This window comes from Oncorhynchus kisutch, linkage group LG29 (genome assembly GCF_002021735.2).
Source record: "Oncorhynchus kisutch isolate 150728-3 linkage group LG29, Okis_V2, whole genome shotgun sequence".
NCBI lineage: Eukaryota > Metazoa > Chordata > Actinopteri > Salmoniformes > Salmonidae > Oncorhynchus > Oncorhynchus kisutch.
Genome location: NC_034202.2, coordinates 27,848,972 through 27,867,216, shown reverse-complemented (window position 1 = coordinate 27,867,216; position 18,245 = coordinate 27,848,972). Strand labels below are relative to the sequence as shown.

The window sequence follows — 18,245 nt, the reverse complement described above, 5'->3', positions numbered from 1 at the left end:
TGAAGATGAATGAGTGGGGGAGAGGAGGCTGGTGTAGGAGTGATAAGGAGGGGAGACAGATAGACGAGGAGGAGGGAGAGAGGGAGGGAGGGTTGAGAAAGACGAGCGTGAGAAAAGAGAGTGAGAAAGCTAAGCGCCAAAGAGGGGAGTCTGATGTAAGGACAGACAGACAGACAGACAGCAGGAGGGGAGGAGCTGGCAGTTTTGACAGAGACCGAGAGGGGTTGGAGAAGGGCATCTGCCGCAGCTGCCGCTGTGACCACACTCCGCTCGACACCATGACAACCGCGGCAAACGCACGGCGAGCCCCCGGCCCTGCCGCTACACCAATCAGGGAGGAGTGAGCAGAGCACTGCAACCTGTGTGGGGTGAGACGAGCGCAGGATAACAGAACAGAGCTAGAACACCACAGACACCACTTCTTACAGAGAGAGAGAAGATACCCAGCCATTTATCAGTCTCTTATCTGATGCTAGAGAAAACCTCCTGGATTATCAGTGGTGCTCTTGTTATTTTACCCCGCAGTGGGGAGGAGTATAGGGATGGAGATTCTGGGTAATCAGCCTTCCCTGTTCCCGATTCGAGTTCTCTGCTCCATGGTGGGAGCTGAGAGACGTCTCTTGGAGCCACAGCCACCGACCATGAGGATTGGATAAGAATCCCACTAATTCTAACAGGACCACCCAATCACCATAAAAAAATGATCTAGAAGTAATCAGAAAAGGGACAGACTGGTAGGGAAACACAAAGAAATCGAGAATGTAGAAAATCTGCATCAGGTAAGTTCCTCATTATCTTTTCAATCCATGTGTAAACATTGCATCTCCATAGTCAGACTAAGTATGATCCAGATTCCAGGGTGAATGATCGGACTAGTGTTTGTCTTTCCCTTTCTGACACACTGGAAATGGTGGCTCAGTGTACATATTTAATCTGCAGGAGATCAATCAGCTGTGTTAAATTACTGCAGTGGGTTTCTTGGTAATCTTAAACAAATCTACTTTGAAACAAAAGTATACACCTACAATACATGGTTACGGGTTTATATAAATAAAGAAGACACCGGTATCATGTCAGATATGGAGTTGAAATGTATTACATTTTGAGTTTGAACCCCAACATTACACTTTATATACACAGAAGACTGAAATATAACAGAACCATTTGACATAGAAACACCGGATTTTTGGCTGTTAAAAAAAGTATGTTTATAAATTAGGAAATTAGGAAAAATATTACTAACATTCCCCCCATGAGGCCACTAGGGGGTGATTTGGTCCTTCGACTGCAGGAAAGGGCTATCTAAATCCATCATTAATGCAGAAAAGAGGAAAATGGGCTGTCATTCTAGTTTAAATAGATTGTGTATCTCTGTGGAAATCATCAACCATGAGTTATTGATACATCCCTTATTATTGCTGAGATAAAAACACGGGGCGTCATCTACTGTAGTTTACCAGTAAACCTCTCTTACCACAGACAATAATCCCACTCACTGTAAAAACACCACATTGTGTTGAGAGGGTTTTAAAGCATGTGTTTAGCCAGGCTTTGGCACTTTGTGCTTATTTTAACAGAGACATGGACCCTCCTAAGCACTTCAACATGACTTGTCCTCAACCTTTTAAAAGGACTGAAACACAATTAAACAATTGGGCCTGCAAGTTAATACCACGCCAATGATTCTTTCTCCGTATGATTTGTAAGATACGAAAGGACAGACTGAGTCTGTAATACCTACATGTTTCAAGCAGACCAGCATAGTCCCTGTGCCCAAGGAAGCAAAGGTAACCTGCCTAAATGATTACCGTCCCGTAGCACTCACGTCGGAAGCCATGAAGGGCTTTGAAAGGCTGGTCATGGCTCACATCATCCTCCAGTATCCTCCCGGATACCCTAGAATCTATCCAATTCGAATACCGCCCCAACAGATCCACAGATGACGCAACCTCAATCGCATTCCACACTGCCCTTTCCCACCTGGATGAAAGGAACACCTCGACGACGAGCTCATGTCTGAAGGAGACGACACCTGCGAGGGTAAAAAAAACACGCCCTGTTAAGAACTCTTTTTATTTATTTAAATATTTTTTATATATATGGACTTTCATTCTCGTCTTCGAGAATTCTGTTCATTGACTACAGCTCAGCGTTCAACACCATAGTGGCCAAGAAGCTCATCACTAAGCTAAGGACCCAGGGACTAATCACCTCCCTCTGCAACTGGATCCTGGAATTCCTGACTGGCCGCCCCCAAGTGGTAAGGGTAGGCAACAACACTTCTTCTATGCTGATTCTCAACACTGGGGCCCCTCGGGGGTGTGTGCTTAGTCCCCTCCTGTACTTCCTGTTCATGCACGACTGCGTGGCCAAACACAACTCCAACACCCTCATTAAGTTTGCTGACGACACAACAGTAGTAGGCCTGATCACCAACAATGATGAGACTGTATGGAGGAGGTCAGAGACCTGGCAGTGTGATGCCAGGACAACAACCTCTCCCTCAATGTGAGCAAGACAAAGGAGCTGATCGTGGACACAGGAAAAGGTGGGCCGAACAGATCCCCATTAACAGCAAGGGGGCTGTAGTGGAGCGAGTCGAGAGTTTCAAGTTCCTTGGTGTCCACATCACCAAAAATCTATCATGGTCCAAACATACCAAGACAGTAGTGAAGAGGGCACGACAAAACGTTTCCCCCTCAGGAGACTGAAAAGACTTGGCATGGGTCCTCAGATCCTCAAAAAGTTCTACAGCTGCACCATCGAGAGCATCCTGACCGGTTGCATCACCGCCTGGTATGGCAACTGCTCGGCATCTGACCTTAAGGCGCTACAGAGGGTAGTGCATACGGCCCAGTACATCACTTGGGCCAAGCTTCCTGCAAATCCAGGACCTATATAATAGGTGGTGTTTATTTGGTAAATATTTTCTCAACTCTTCTTGAACTGCACGGTTGGTTAAGGGCTTGTAAGTAAGTATTTCACAGTAAGGTATACACTTGTTGTATTTGGAGCATGTGACAAATACATTTTAATTTGATTTGAAAGAACTCTCTTCCTCATTTCTAATGCACATATTCAATCAAACTACTGTAAGAGGTGTGCTACTGTGTTCTTAGCAAGTCTACGGCCCTAATCTAATCTCACCGCACACAGCACTAAACAAACAATCACACATAATTTCCTTCCTCTTAATCTCTTCTTCCTCCTCCTCCTCCTGTCGTACAGTCATTAGACATATGTTCCAAGTTCTCCAAACAGATACAACCCACTGGGCCACACTGTTTGAATCAACATTGTTTACATGTCTTAAAAAATATATATTACTTTGAACCAATGTGGAATAGACGTTGAATTGACGTCTGTGCTCAGTTATCTAAATTCAGCTTGAACGATAGCAATGTACCGCAATGCCAAATAAAACAAAATTAAGTAATTTACCAGGGCATTTTATGGATGATTCCACGCACTCGCACACACACACACACACACACACACACACACACACACACACACACACACACACACACACACACACACACACACACACACACACACACACAGACAATTTTTGCAAATGTATATATAAAAAAGGAAATACCTTATCTCCATAAGTATTCAGACCCTTTGCTATGAGACTCCCAGTTGAGCTCAGACATCCTGTTTCCATTGATCATCCTTGAGATGTTTCTTCAACTTGATTGGAGTCCACCTGTGGTAAATTCAATTGATTGGACATGATTTGGAAAGGCACACACCTGTCTATATAAGGTACCACAGTTGACAGTGCATTTTAGAGCAAAAACCAAGCCATGAGGTTGAAGGAATTGTCCATCGAGCTCCAAGACAGGATTGTGTTGAGGCACAGATCTGGGGAAGAGTACCAAAACATTTCTGCAGCATTGAAGGTCCCCAAGAACACATTCTTAAAAGAAGATGAATTTTGGAACCACCAAGACTCTTCCTAGAGCTGAATGTCCGGCCAAACTGAGGAATCGGGGGAGAAGGGCCTTGGTCAGGGAGGTGACCAAGAACCCAGTGGTCACTCTGACAGAGCTCCAGAGTTCCATGTCTGGAGGACACCTGGCAGCATCCCTATGGTGAAGCATAGGGGTGACAGCATCATTGCATGGGTATGTTTTCCAGCGGCAGGGTCTGGGAGTCCAGTCAGGTTTGAGGGAAAGATGAACGGAGCAAGGTCCAGAGAGTTCCTTGATGAAAACCTGCTCCAGAGCATTCAGGACCTCAGACTGGGGTGAAGGTTCACCTTCCAACAGAACAACGACCCAAAGCACACAGCCAAGACAACGCAGGAGTGTCTTCGGGACAAGTCTCTGAATGTCCTTGAGTGGCCCAGCCAGAGCCCGGACTTTAACCCGATCAAACATCTCTGGAGAGACCTGAAAATAGCTCTGCAGCAATGCTCCTCATCCAACCTGACAGAGCTTGAGAGGATCTGCAGAGAAGAGTAGGAGAAACTCCCCAAATACAGGTGTGCCATCATGCTTGTAGGGTTATACCCAAGAAGTCCCAAGGCTGTAATCGCTGCCAGTGGTGCTTCAACAACGAGTTAAGAGTCTGAATAATTATGTAAATGTAATGTTTAAGTTTTTTATTTTTAATACATTTGCAAAGAATTCTGAAACCTTGTTTTTGCTTTCTCATTATGGGGTATTGTGTGTAGATTGATGAGGAAAAAAATGTTTAATCAATTTAAGAATAAGGCTGTAACGTAACAAAATGTGGTTAAAGTCAATGTGTTTGATTGCATTCCGAATACACTGTGTACACTACCAGTCAAAAGTTTTAGAACAGGGTTCTTCTTTCTTTCTTTTTTTCCTACATTGTAGAATAATAGTGACGACATCCAAACTATGAAATAACATACATGGAATCATGTAGTAACCCAAAAAACTGTTAAACAAATAAAAAAAAATGTTATATTGGAGATTCCTATAAATAGCCACCCTTTGTCTTCATGACAGCTTTGCACTCTGTGTGTTTTATACAGTGCATTTGGAAGGTATTCCGACCCGTTTACTTTTTCCACATATACTGTATATAGTATCTACATCTGTTACATGTCAGAAACCACATCACATAGATGTGCTGCATTGTCCAGATGAACGTTACATTTCCCCAAGGCAGCAGTCTCTCCATCCATCTGCGTGTCTCAGGTGTGCTTTGAAATCACACCTGTGGTTCCACACCTGAGACTATGTTTGAACCTACCCTCTAACTAAGCCATGTGTTAAAACCAATGATTACGCCATGTACTGTAGTTAGTTCCTTGCTGTGAATACAGTAGGTAGTGCAGGAGGAATCAAATGTTCAGGCTTCTTTAGTGCTTCTAAGAATCTGCCCTCTGTCATAATTAGGGTTGCAAAGCTACCAGTAATTTACCAAAGTTACTGGAATCTTCAGTAATTTTGGTAATTAACAGAAAATCTATGGAAATCTATCGTAACTTTGTTCGTTTATATTTGAATATTGTCCATGACTTTCTATTAGATAGAGACCATATGGTTAATGACAAAATAGCCAAATGAAGTAAAAAAGCATGTAATCAACAATGGCATTATTTTCAATTACCTGTGCAATTGACCTTTTTCCCAAATGCCACCAGTTTGATGCCGAAACATTAACATTTCATACTGAAACCATCATATCCGTTACAAAAAAATCACATGATTTCACATGTGGAAAATCAAATGATTTCACTTGAAATATGAAAACCTGTTTCTGGCGTCAAACTGTTTTTTTTGTTTTCACGTGTGTAGTTTCATGTTATCACATGTTGCTTTACATATTGTTACATTAACTTCACACAAGATCACATGATCACATTAAAGAATGGTTTTTTTGAACACTTTATGTGTTCACATTTGAAATTCAAGGTGTTTTTCCATAAGGGATTTAACACCAATGGTATTCACTCATGGTGATACATTTAGAACTGCCATGTATTTACAGTCAAATGGAACATCTGCATTTATCAGCTGGAATGCGCTTTTAACCAATCAGCATTCAGGATTAGACCCACCTGTTGTATACATTTAGAACAATGATTTAAACCTTTGTCATTCTATGTTTAATTTTAAAATTGTCTTACTTAATTATTTTATATATATGACATGTGATAAGGCCAGAGAGAATTACCGACACCTTTGATAATCTGAAGTACCCAAAAGGGCCACTAGATATAGATCACATAAAATCCTTAAAAGATACTAACATTCTGGTAGTTTACTGGTAAACTTCCTCAAATTTCCAATAATATACCTTCCCTTTGCAACCCTAATCATAATTCTCTGTCCGTGTTGGATACACCACACCGAGTTCACTGTAACGTGGAAAACGAACCCAACAGTGGGTGATGAGTAAAGAAAGTCATGTTTAGAATAACTCATCTCTCTGAGGAGGAGTATTAGCATTGTTGTGATAATAATTAGAGTCATTGTTGAGCTTTGTGCCTAACCCAGTTGATGGGCTGTGAGAAACAATATCTCAGGGGTAGGAAGTGTGGACGAGTCACACACAGTTGAGCGGAAGATTTGCATTTCTCATGGTGCTTCTGGTGGATTCCTCCTCCTTCGCTCCTTCTCCCTCCCTCCCTCCCTCCCTCCCTCCCTCCCTCCCTCCCTCCCTCCCTCCCTCCCTCCCTCCCTCCCTCCCTCCCTCCCTCCCTCCCTCCCTCCCTCCCTCCCACCCTCTTTCGTTCTCTCTGTCTCTCCTCTCTCTCTTTCCTCCTTCCCATCATGGCTGTGATGCAGTAAACAAGCATCTTGCCTCCTATTAGCATTTCCTGGGTGGATAAATTCTCTGTGTCTGCTTCAGGATTAAAAGCACATTCAGCCTGCTGAATTGATTTGTGGTACTTCATCTGACACATATAGGACTCCCTTGAACCTGAACTGTCACAATGCAATTTCTTAAATTAATGTTATTTGGAGGTTTGTACAGTAGTACAGTCAATGCCACTAGGGACACAGTACCTAATTTTCTTCCAGATGTATAGTTCTCACCATAGTGATAGAGCCAGACGTCTCACTCATCAAATGGCAGACCATCTATTGGCACAATTGAACACATTTGAAGGCAGTACCATTCATTAGTTTTAATTAAACTGTTTTTAACATTCTTATTAACTCCCTACACCTCTATACTGTACTGGAGCAGGGAGGATACTCCAGCCTCCCTACACCTATATACTGTACTGGAGCAGGGAGGATACTCCAGCCTCCCTACACCTATATACTGTACTGGAGCAGGGAGGATACTCCAGCCTCCCTACACCTCTATACTGTACTGGAGCAGGGAGGATACTCCAGCCTCCCTATACCTCTATACTGTACTGGAGCAGGGAGGATACTCCAGCCTCCCTATACCTCTATACTGTAATGGAGCAGGGAGGATACTCCAGCCTCCCTACACCTCTATACTGTACTGGAGCAGGGAAGATACTCCAGCCTCCCTATACCTCTATATTGTACTGGAGCAGGGAGGATACTCCAGCCTCCCTATACCTCTATACTGTACTGGAGCAGGGAGGATACTCCAGCCTCCCTACACCTATATACTGTACTGGAGCAGGGAGGATACTCCAGCCTCCCTACACCTCTATACTGTACTGGAGCAGGGAGGATACTCCAGCCTCCCTATACCTCTATACTGTACTGGAGCAGGGAGGATACTCCAGCCTCCCTACACCTCTATACTGTACTGGAGCAGGGAGGATACTCCAGCCTCCCTACACCTCTATACTGTACTGGAGCAGGGAGGATACTCCAGCCTCCCTACACCTCTATACTGTACTGGAGCAGGGAGGATACTCCAGCCTCCCTACACCTCTATACTGTACTGGAGCAGGGAGGATACTCCAGCCTCCCTATACCTCTATACTGTACTGGAGCAGGGAGGATACTCCAGCCTCCCTATACCTCTATACTGTACTGGAGCAGGGAGGATACTCCAGCCTCCCTACACCTCTATACTGTACTGGAGCAGGGAGGATACTCCAGCCTCCCTATACCTCTATACTGTACTGGAGCAGGGAGGATACTCCAGCCTCCCTATACCTCTATACTGTACTGGAGCAGGGAGGATACTCCAGCCTCCCTACACCTCTATACTGTACTGGAGCAGGGAGGATACTCCAGCCTCCCTATACCTCTATACTGTACTGGAGCAGGGAGGATACTCCAGCCTCCCTATACCTCTATACTGTACTGGAGCAGGGAGGATACTCCAGCCTCCCTACACCTCTATACTGTACTGGAGCAGGGAGGATACTCCAGCCTCCCTACACCTCTATACTGTACTGGAGCAGGGAGGATACTCCAGCCTCCCTACACCTCTATACTGTACTGGAGCAGGGAGGATACTCCAGCCTCCCTATACCTCTATACTGTACTGGAGCAGGGAGGATACTCCAGCCTCCCTACACCTCTATACTGTACTGGAGCAGGGAGGATACTCCAGCCTCCCTACACCTCTATACTGTACTGGAGCAGGGAGGATACTCCAGCCTCCCTACACCTCTATACTGTACTGGAGCAGGGAGGATACTCCAGCCTCCCTATACCTCTATACTGTACTGGAGCAGGGAGGATACTCCAGCCTCCCTACACCTCTATACTGTACTGGAGCAGGGAGGATACTCCAGCCTCCCTATACCTCTATACTGTACTGGAGCAGGGAGGATACTCCAGCCTCCCTACACCTCTATACTGTACTGGAGCAGGGAGGATGCTCCAGCCTTCCACATCTCCAGTGTGTTTGTTCTATGGCAGACAGTTTATGAAGTGCCAGGTATCCAGCCCCTGATGGAATGAGCCGAACCAGAGAATCCTGAACGTCAGGAGACAACTCTTATGCAAGTTGATCAATGAGTGCATTTCTATTGCTGGGCATAGCAATGAAACATCAGTCGATCATGTCCTCTCCAGTGGTTCTCTTCACCTACAGGCGGGCAGGGCCACTCTAGCAGCTCACAAGACTTCAGAAGTGCAGCGAATCGGTTGTGTTCACCATGACATTACTGAGCACCCACAGCTGGTTCCATTGTACTTCCTCATGTATTTAATCTCCCCTGATTCCCACATCCTGCACAGTTAATAGAATATCCTAATTTCGGGTTTTGATAAACAATCAAGTCATTTTCATAATGTTACTGTGGTCTCTCTGTATAGAAATACACTTTAAAAAAGGGTTCCAAAGGGTTTCTTCGGCTGTCCTCTTAAGATAACAGTTTTTTTGGTTCCAGGTAGAACCCTCAGTGGAAAGGTTTCTAACTGGAACAAAAAGGGTTCTACCTGGAACCAAAACTAGTTATTCAAAGGGTTCTCCTATGGGGACAGCCAAAGAACCATTTTAGATTCTAGATAGCACCTTTTTAGAGTATTTAAGTGATAATGGTAGATATATATATATTTAACATGATTGAAGCAGCACTGCCCTCAGTCTTGTTGTTGGTTGAAATCATAGAGATAGATAGAGGACTGTAGATGGATATAACCTGTTTTAGCATGGACATTGTCATTGAGGGCTCCTAACAGTAGTTCCTAAGATGAGTCCTTTATTTAACTCTATGGTTGAAATGCACTTGAGAGAGAAAAATATACTCCCGAGAAGCCACTCCATTGTAGGCTATTTGTCTTGTGGTAATTGGAGTGTGGTGTGGTGCAGATGTGTGGTCTGTGCATCAGTCAACACAGTAATGAGAAGCACATGGACAGGGATGATCAACACCATGCATCACAGTCTTTAACCTAATATCACCCATCACTTCACCACTCTGGTCACCACACTAATTAGGTTACAGTACACCAGGAGCATATATAATAATTAGTATTATAATAATATGCTGTAAGATGACACACTAGATAATAAGGAGTCATTTACAGTAGGTTTATTTTAACAATGCCAAACTCTTTTATTTAGCCTTCAACACTATAATTGGAGTGAAGGCTAGGCTATATAATTCAGACATCCTGTGGGATTGTGGTTAGAGATGAAGGCGTTATGGATGCTGACAGGAATGCTCAGGAGCCTCTAAAGCAAAGACAATACCTGTATGTGTAACTTGAAAAGGTTCAAGTGATTTGGGTTTTGTTAACATATTAAATCAAATAAATTCAGACTTTATTTGTCACATGCGCCGAATGCAACAATGCAGTTCAAGAAAGAGTTAAGAAAGTATTTACTAAATAAACTAAAGTAAAAAATTATAAAAAGTAACACAATAAAATAACAATAACAAGGCTATATACAGGGGGTACCGGTACCGAATCAATGTGCAGGGGTACAGGTTAGTCGAGGTAATTTGTACATGTAGGTAGGTGTGAAGGGACTATGCATAGATAATAAACAGTGAGTAGCAGCAGTGTAACAACAGATGGGGGAGGGTGGGGGGGTTCAATGTAAATAGTCCGGTGGCCATTTGATTAATTGTTCAGCAGTCTTCTGGCTTGGGGGTAGAAGCTGTTAAGGAGCCTTTTGGTCCTAGACTTGGCGCTCCGGTACCCCTTGCCATGCGGTAGCAGAGAGAACCATCTATGGCTTGGGTGACTGGAGTCTTTGACAAGGTTTTGGGCCTTCCTCTAACACCGCCTGGTATATACTGTAGGTCCTGGGTGGCAGGAAGCTTGGCACCAGTGATCTACTGGGCTGTACGCACTACCCTCTGTAGCGCCTTACGGTCAGATGCCGAGCAGTTGCCATACCTGGCGGTGATGCAACCAGATGAGGGGCGAAGCCAGGTAGGAGACCTGCGCCAACTTCCTGTGCTTACCGGGGGGCGAGAGAGACCGGGCAGGCACCGTGTTATGCTGTGGAGCGCACGGTGTCCCCAGTGCGGATGCATAGCTCAGTGCGGTACATAACAGCTCCTCGTATCGGCCGGGCTAGAGTGGGCATCGAGCCAAGTGTCATGAAGCCGGCTCTACGCATCTGGTCTCCAGTGCGTCTCCTTGGGCCGGCATACATGGCACCAGCCTTGCGCATGGTGTCCCCGGTTCGCCTGTACAGCCCAGTGCGGGCTATTCCACCTCGCCGCACTGGCAGGGCGACCGGGAGCATTCATCCAGGTAAGGTTGGGCAGGCTCGGTGCTCAAGAGCTCCAGTGCGCCTGCACGGTCCGGACTATCCAGTACCACCTCCACGCATCAGCCCTCCGGTGGCAGCTCCCCGCACTCGCCCTGAGGTGCGTGTCCTCGGCCCAGTACCACCAGTGCCGGCACCACGCACCAGGCCTACATTGCGCCTCGTCTGTCCAGCGCTGCCAGAGCCTTCCTCCTCTCCAGTGCTAGCAGAGTCTCCCGTCTGTCCAGAGCTGCCAGAGTCGCTCGTCTGTCCAGAGCTGCCAGAGTCTCCCGTCTGTCCAGAGCCGCCAGAGTCTCCCGTCTGTCCAGAGCCCCCAGAGTCTCCCGTCTGTCCAGAGCCGCCAGAGTCTCCCGTCTGTCCAGAGCCGCCAGAGTCTCCCGTCTGTCCTGAGCCGCCAGAGTCTCCCGTCTGTCCTGAGCCGCCAGAGTCTCCCGTCTGTCCTGAGCCGCCAGAGTCTCCCGTCTGTCCTGAGCCGCCAGAGTCTCCCGTCTGTCCTGAGCCGCCAGAGTCTCCCGTCTGTCCTGAGCCGCCAGAGTCTCCCGTCTGTCCTGAGCCCCCAGAGTCTCCCGTCTGTCCTGAGCCGCCAGAGTCTCCCGTCTGTCCTGAGCCGCCAGAGTCTCCCGTTTGTCCTGAGCCACCAGAGTCTCCCGTTTGTCCTGAGCCGCCAGAGTCTCCCGTCTGTCATGAGCCGCCAGAGTCTCCCGTCTGTCATGAGCCGCCAGAGTCTCCCGTCTGTCATGAGCCGCCAGAGTCTCCCGTCTGTCAGGATCTTCCAGAGCCGCCAGTCAGTCAGGATCTTCCAGAGCCGCCAGTCAGCCAGGATCTGCCAGAGCCGCCAGTCAGCCTGGATCTTCCAGAGCCTCCAGTCAGCCAGGATCTGCCAGAGCCTCCAGTCAGCCAGGATCTGCCAGAGCCTCCAGTCTGCAAGGATCTGCCAGAGCTGCCAGTCTGCAAGGATCTGCCAGAGCCGCCAGTCAGCCAGGATCTTCCAGAGCCTCCAGTCAGCCAGGATCTGCCAGAGCCTCCAGTCAGCCAGGATCTGCCAGAGCTGCCAGTCAGCCAGGATCCGCCAGAACCGCCATTCAGCCAGAAGCTGCCAGAGCCGTCAACCAGCCTGAGCTACCTCTCAGTCCTGAGCTTACCCCTCAGTCCTGAGCTACCCCTCAGTCCCGAGCTGACCCTCAGTCCAGAGCTGCCCCTCAGTCCAGTGGGGCCCTCTATTAGGGTTCTTAGGCCAAGGTCGGTGGCGAGGGTCGCCACTCAAAGGACACTAAGAAAGCGGACTAAGACTATGTTGGAGTGGGGTCCACATCCCGCTCCAGAGCCGCCACCGTGGATAGACGCCCACCCAGACCCTCCCCTATGGGTTTAGGTGTGCGGCCGGGAGTCCGCACCTTTGGGGGGGGGGGGGGGGGGGGTACTTTCACGCCCTGGTCTTAGTATTCTGTGTTTTCTTTATTATGTTGGTTAGGCCAGGGTGTGACATGGGTGATTTATGTGTCTTGTTTTGTCTAGGGGTTTGTAGTCTATGGGGTTGTGTTCAGTTGAGTGTTCTAGGTAAGTCTATGGTTGCCTGGAGTGGTTCTCAATCAGAGGCATGTGTTTATCGTTGTCTCTGATTGGGAACCATATTTAGGCAGCCATATTCTTTAGGTATCTTGTGGGTGGGTGTTTCCTGTCTCTGTGTTCTCTGCACTAGTTAGGACTGTCTCGGTTTTGCCACATTTTCTTATTTTGTATTTGTAATAGTGTTTACGTTTTCGTCTTTATTAAAGAGGCTTAACAATAACCACGCTGCATTTTAGTCCTCCTCTCCTTCCCAGGAAGAAAACCGTTACACTCTAGGTCACCAGGCTGCTCATTATTACGCACACCTGTCACCATCAGCGCCTCTTCAAACTCACCTGGACTTCATCACTTCCTTGATTACCTTCCCTATATATGTCACTCCCTTTGGTTCCTTCCCCAGGCGTTATTGTTTCTGTTCCGTTGTTTCATGTCTGTGCGCTGCTCGTGTTTCTTGTTTTGTCCATGTTCATCTATTTATTCAAATATTCACTCCCTGTACTTGCTTCCTGACTCTCAGCGTACACATTACAGAATAACGCCTCACCAAAGGGGAGCATCAGTTTTTTTGTGTTGGTAGGTGACGTCGGGTCCGTGTGCCGCTGCTGGAGCAACCGAGGATGCCTCAGCTGGCTCATCAGGCTTCCATGCCTCAGCTGGCATGTCAGGTTGCCTCAGCCGGCATGTGTTGCCGAGTCTACAGAGGATGCCTCAGCTAGCTCGGCAGGCTCCCATGCCTCAGCCGGCTCGTCAGGCTCCCATGCCTCAGCCGGCTCGTCAGGTTCCCTTGCCTCAGCTGGATCGCCAGGTTCCCGCGCCTCAGCAGAGGCGACCGGTCCGCTCCTGGTTCCCGGGGTCCTTTTGGTCGGCGTCCTGCAGATGGAGCTACTTATCGGCGAGGGGGTACTGTCATGTATACTCCCTCTCTCTGGGGCTCTAGGTCACCAGGCCGCTCATTATTACACACACCTGTCAACATCATTACGTGCACCAGCACCTCTTCAAACTCACCTGGACTTCATCACCTTCCTGATTACCTTCCCTATATCTGTCACTCCCTTTGGTTCCTTCCCCAGGAATTATTGTTTTGGCTTCTGTTTCATGTCTATACGCTGCTTGTGTTTCTTGTTTTGTCCATGTTTGTTTGTTTGTTTGTTTATTAAATTATTCACTCGCTTCTCGACTCCCAGCATACACGTTCCACTGAGTATCCCTCGTCGAGATTCCGTGCCAAGAATTGTTCTGTGTGTTTGCAGTGTTCCAATCTCCATTATACCTGAGGGAATGTAATACTGGTGTAACCAGGACAGAGTCAACACCAGCATGTCAGCCACCTCAAAGGGTGGCTCAGTTGTATTGATTAAGTCAATGGTTGGTTCAATTACCAAGGGATCAGGGGCTAACAAGCTTGGCTTATGTACAGACGTATCCACCCTCTCTGGCCGGTCTGGCCAATCACCTTACTATGTTTGTCAAATCTAAGTGATTTGAGCAGGTCCCTAGGTACCTGAGGTAGTGACAGTCTTGCCAAGGTCACCGTCCCCAAGAGATTAAGCTCCCACCAGCAGCACTTAAACCATCCAGCCATCCACACGCTGCAGAAAATACAGTGGAAGTGTTTTGTTAGCCATGGCTCAGCTTGGAGTGGACCCATATCTCCTGCAGAGGCCCTGAAGCAGGGGGCTCACTCATGCAAGACCAGGCTGAGGGAAAAGCAAGCACACTTCTAAAGTCAATTTCTCTCCTATCAAATCAAATCAAATCAAATGTATTTATGTAGCCCTTCGTACATCAGCTGATATCTCAAAGTGCTGTACAGAAACCTAGCCTAAAACCCCAAACAGCAAGCAATGCAGGTGTTGAAGCACGGTGGCTAGGAAAAGCTCCCTAGAAAGGCCAAAACCTAGGAAGAAACCTAGAGAGGAACCAGGCTATGAGGGGTGGAGAGGGAGTGGAGGCTTGGGGGTAGCGCACCGCGCTGATCCCCTGCGGTGCGCTACCCCCAAGCCTCCACTCCCTCTCCATGTGGTGCCATGAATATGGATGTGTGTGACTGGAGCTCCAGAGACTGCAGGCCCTGCGGGGCTGTGTGGGGCCACAGCGCTGGCTCTGGCTGGTTGGGGAATGAGGACCAGAGTGAAGAGGGGGTGGCAGTGGGGTGGCAGATGGGTTATGAGGGGGTGGCGGTGGGGTGGCAGATGAGTTATGGGGGGGGTGGCAGTGGGGTGGTAGATGGGTTATGAGGTTTTATTTTTTAAATGTTATTTCACCTTTATTTAACCAGGTAGGCTAGTTGAGAACAAGTTCTCATTTGCAACTGTGACCTAGCCAAGATAAAGCAAAGCAGTTTGACACATACAACAACACAGAGTTACACATGGAATAAACAAACATACAATCAAAAATACAGTAGAAAAATCTATATAGAACATGTGCAAATGAGGTAGGATAAGAGAGATAAGGCAATAGATAGGCCATAGTGGCGAAGTAATTACAATATAGCAATTAAAAACTGGAATGGTAGAATGTGCAGAAGATTAATGTGCAAGTAGCTGGGATGCAAAGGAGCAATATAAATAAATAAATACAGTATGGGGGATGAGGAAGATTGTATGGGCTATTTACAGATGGGCTATGTACAGGTGCAGTGATATGTGTGCTGCTCTGACAGCTGGTGCTTAAAGCTAGTGAGGGAGGTAAGAGTCTCCAGCTTTAGTGATTTTTGCAGTTTGTTCCAGTCATTGGCAGCAGAGAACTGGAAGTAGAGGCAGCTAAAGGAGGAATTGGCTTTGGGGGTGACCAGTGAGATATACCTGCTGGAGCGCGTGCTATGGGTGGGTGCTGCTATGGTGACCAGTGAGCTGAGATAAGGCGGGGCTTTACCTAGCAAAGACTTGTAGATGACCTGCAGCCAGTGGATTTGGCGACGAGTATGAAGCGAGGGCCAGCCAACGAGAGCGTACAGGTTGCAGTGGTGGGTAGTATATGGGGCTTTGGTTAAAAAACGGATGGCTTTGTGATAGACTGCATCCAATTTGTTGAGTAGAGTGTTGGAGGCTATTTTGTAAATGACATCGCCAAAGTTGAGGATCGGTAGGATGGTCAGTTTTACAAGGGTATGTTTGGCAGCATGAGTGAAGGATGCTTTGTTGGAAAATAGGAAGCCGATTCTAGATTTAATTTTGTTTTATGTGAGTCTGGAAGGAGAGTTTACAGTCTAACCACAAACCTAGGTATTTGTAGTTGTCCACATATTCTAAGTCAGAACCGTCCAGAGTAGTGATGCTGGATGGGCGGGCAGGTGTGGGCAGCGATCGGTTGAAGAGCATGCATTTAGTTTTACTTGCATTTAAGAGCAGTTGGAGGCCACGGAAGGAGAGTTGTATGGCATTGAAGCTCATCTGGAGGTTAGTTAACACAGTGTCCAAAGAAGGGCCAGAGATTTACAGAATGGTGTCGTCTGCGTAGAGGTGGATCAAAGCATCACCAGCAGCAAGAGCGACATCATTGATGTATACAGAGAAGAGAGTCGGCCTGAGAATTGAACCCTGTGGCACTCCCATAGAGACTGCCGAAGGTCTGGACAACAGGCTCTCTGATTTGACATACTGAACTCTATCAGAGAAGTAGTTGGTGAACCAGGCGAGGCAATCATTTGAGAAACCAAGGCTGTTGAGTTTGCCAATAAGAATGTTGTAATTGACAGAGTCGAAAGCCTTAGCCAGGTCGATGAATACGGCTGCACAGTAATGTCTCTTATTGATGGCAGTTATAATATCGTTAAGGACCTTGAGCGTGGCTGAGGTGCACCCGTGACCAGCTCTGAAACTGGATTGCATAGCGGAGAACGTACGGTGGGATTCGAAATGATCTGTTTGTTAACTTGGCCTTCAAAGACCTTAGAAAGGCAGGGTAGAATAGATATAGGTCTGTAGCAGTTTGGGTCTAGAGTGTCTCCCCCTTTGAAGAGGGGGATGACCGCAGCAGCTTTCCAATCTATGCGAATCTCAGACGATATGAAAGAGGGGTTGAACAGGCTAGTAATAGGGGTTGCAACAATTTCGGCAGATCATTTTAGAAAGACGAGGTGATGGCGGTGGGGTGGCAGAGGGGCCCCACTAGTTCCATCTTCTATGGGCTTCTTCCCCTCTGCTGTCAGTTTCCTGGAAAAAACAACTCTTGCAGTGATCAAAGAGCCCGTTTATCCTACTGATACATTCAGCTGTGTGGAGCAACATCATAGGAGGAGGCTGAAAAAATGACCGGATTAGCATGGGGCCAATAACCTGGCTTGAGCGGGAGTGGAACCCTCTATGTGAATAGAATAGAAGTCCAAGACAGGAATATAAAACATTGCTCGCTGTGGTGTGAATTTGGCAATCCAATTTATGCTCGATCCGAAAATGTGTGTCGGAGGCGCCGTATGGAGGGTGTGACGCGTAGGCACGCAGAGGCCAAATTGTGCTCCGAAATCGCATCGCCGTGCTACTCTCAAATTTTTTAACAATCTGGAGGGCTCCGTATAGCTCCGCATTGACATGATTGGCTGACACTAGGTCAGTCCTGTATAAACACAAACTCACTTCCTTGACATCTTCCTTCACAACAGCTCTGCGCTGCTCCGCGAACCACAAAATCTATATTTGCTTTGACTTCTGCAGAGGCCGCATCACAGTAAATGCTGTATGACCATACAAAGCCTTTTAGGCTTTCAGCACTGTCCTACTCCACAATATGTGGAGAACAAAATGAACCCATGCTGTTTTTTGTTTGCCCCCAGATTCCAATCTCCCAGTAGGTCGCGAGTGACGCTGACTGTGTGCACATGATGAATCCCATGGCCCAGCTGTACTACAAGAAGGCGAGCTACTCACCGTACCGCGACCGCATCCCACTGCAGATCGTGCGGGCGGAAGCGGAGCTGTCAGTGGAGGAGCGGGCGTACCTGACGGCGGTGGAGAAGGGCGACTATGCCGGGGTGAAGCTGGCCCTGCAGGAGGCGGAGATCTACTACAACATCAACGTGAACTGCCTGGACCCGCTGGGGCGCAGCGCTCTGCTCATCGCCATCGAGAACGAAAACCTGGAGGTGATGGAGCTGCTGCTCAACCACGGCGTGCACGTGGGCGACGCGCTGCTCTACGCCATCCGCAAGGAGGTGGTGGGCGCCGTGGAACTGCTGCTGTCCCACCGCAGGCCCAGTGGAGAGAAACAGGTAAGGTGGACCTTAGGAGCACATTTCAGCTAGTAGCCTAGGCCTATAAGGTCCTTACTGTAGCCCAATTAGCAAGATGGTTACATGTTATGTATATGTTCTCCTGGTTATATACATGTTATGTATATGTTCTCCTGGTTATATACATGTTATGTATATGTTTTCCTGGTTATATACATGTTATGTATATGTTCTCCTGGTTATATACATGTTATGTATATGTTCTCCTGGTTATATACATGTTATGTATATGTTCTCCTGGTTATATACATGTTATGTATATGTTCTCCTGGTTATATACATGTTATGTAAGTTATACAGGTTATGCTCTTGCCCGGACGCACTCATTAATCCCTCTCCA

General features: G+C 47.3%; 1 protein-coding gene across 1 annotated transcript in view; it reads left to right on the top strand.

Annotated features, from left to right (window-relative positions):
• The first annotated feature begins 235 nt into the window (after nt 1-235).
• Nucleotides 236-18,245, top strand: part of LOC109873656 (short transient receptor potential channel 5-like) — a 40,272-nt gene continuing 22,262 nt past the window's right edge. Inside the window, exons 1-2 of the mRNA XM_020465300.2 lie at nt 236-779; nt 17,450-17,884. Of these exons, the coding sequence (XP_020320889.2) occupies nt 17,495-17,884 (390 nt within the window). The 5' untranslated portion in view covers nt 236-779; nt 17,450-17,494. The remainder of the gene's footprint in view (nt 780-17,449; nt 17,885-18,245) is intronic.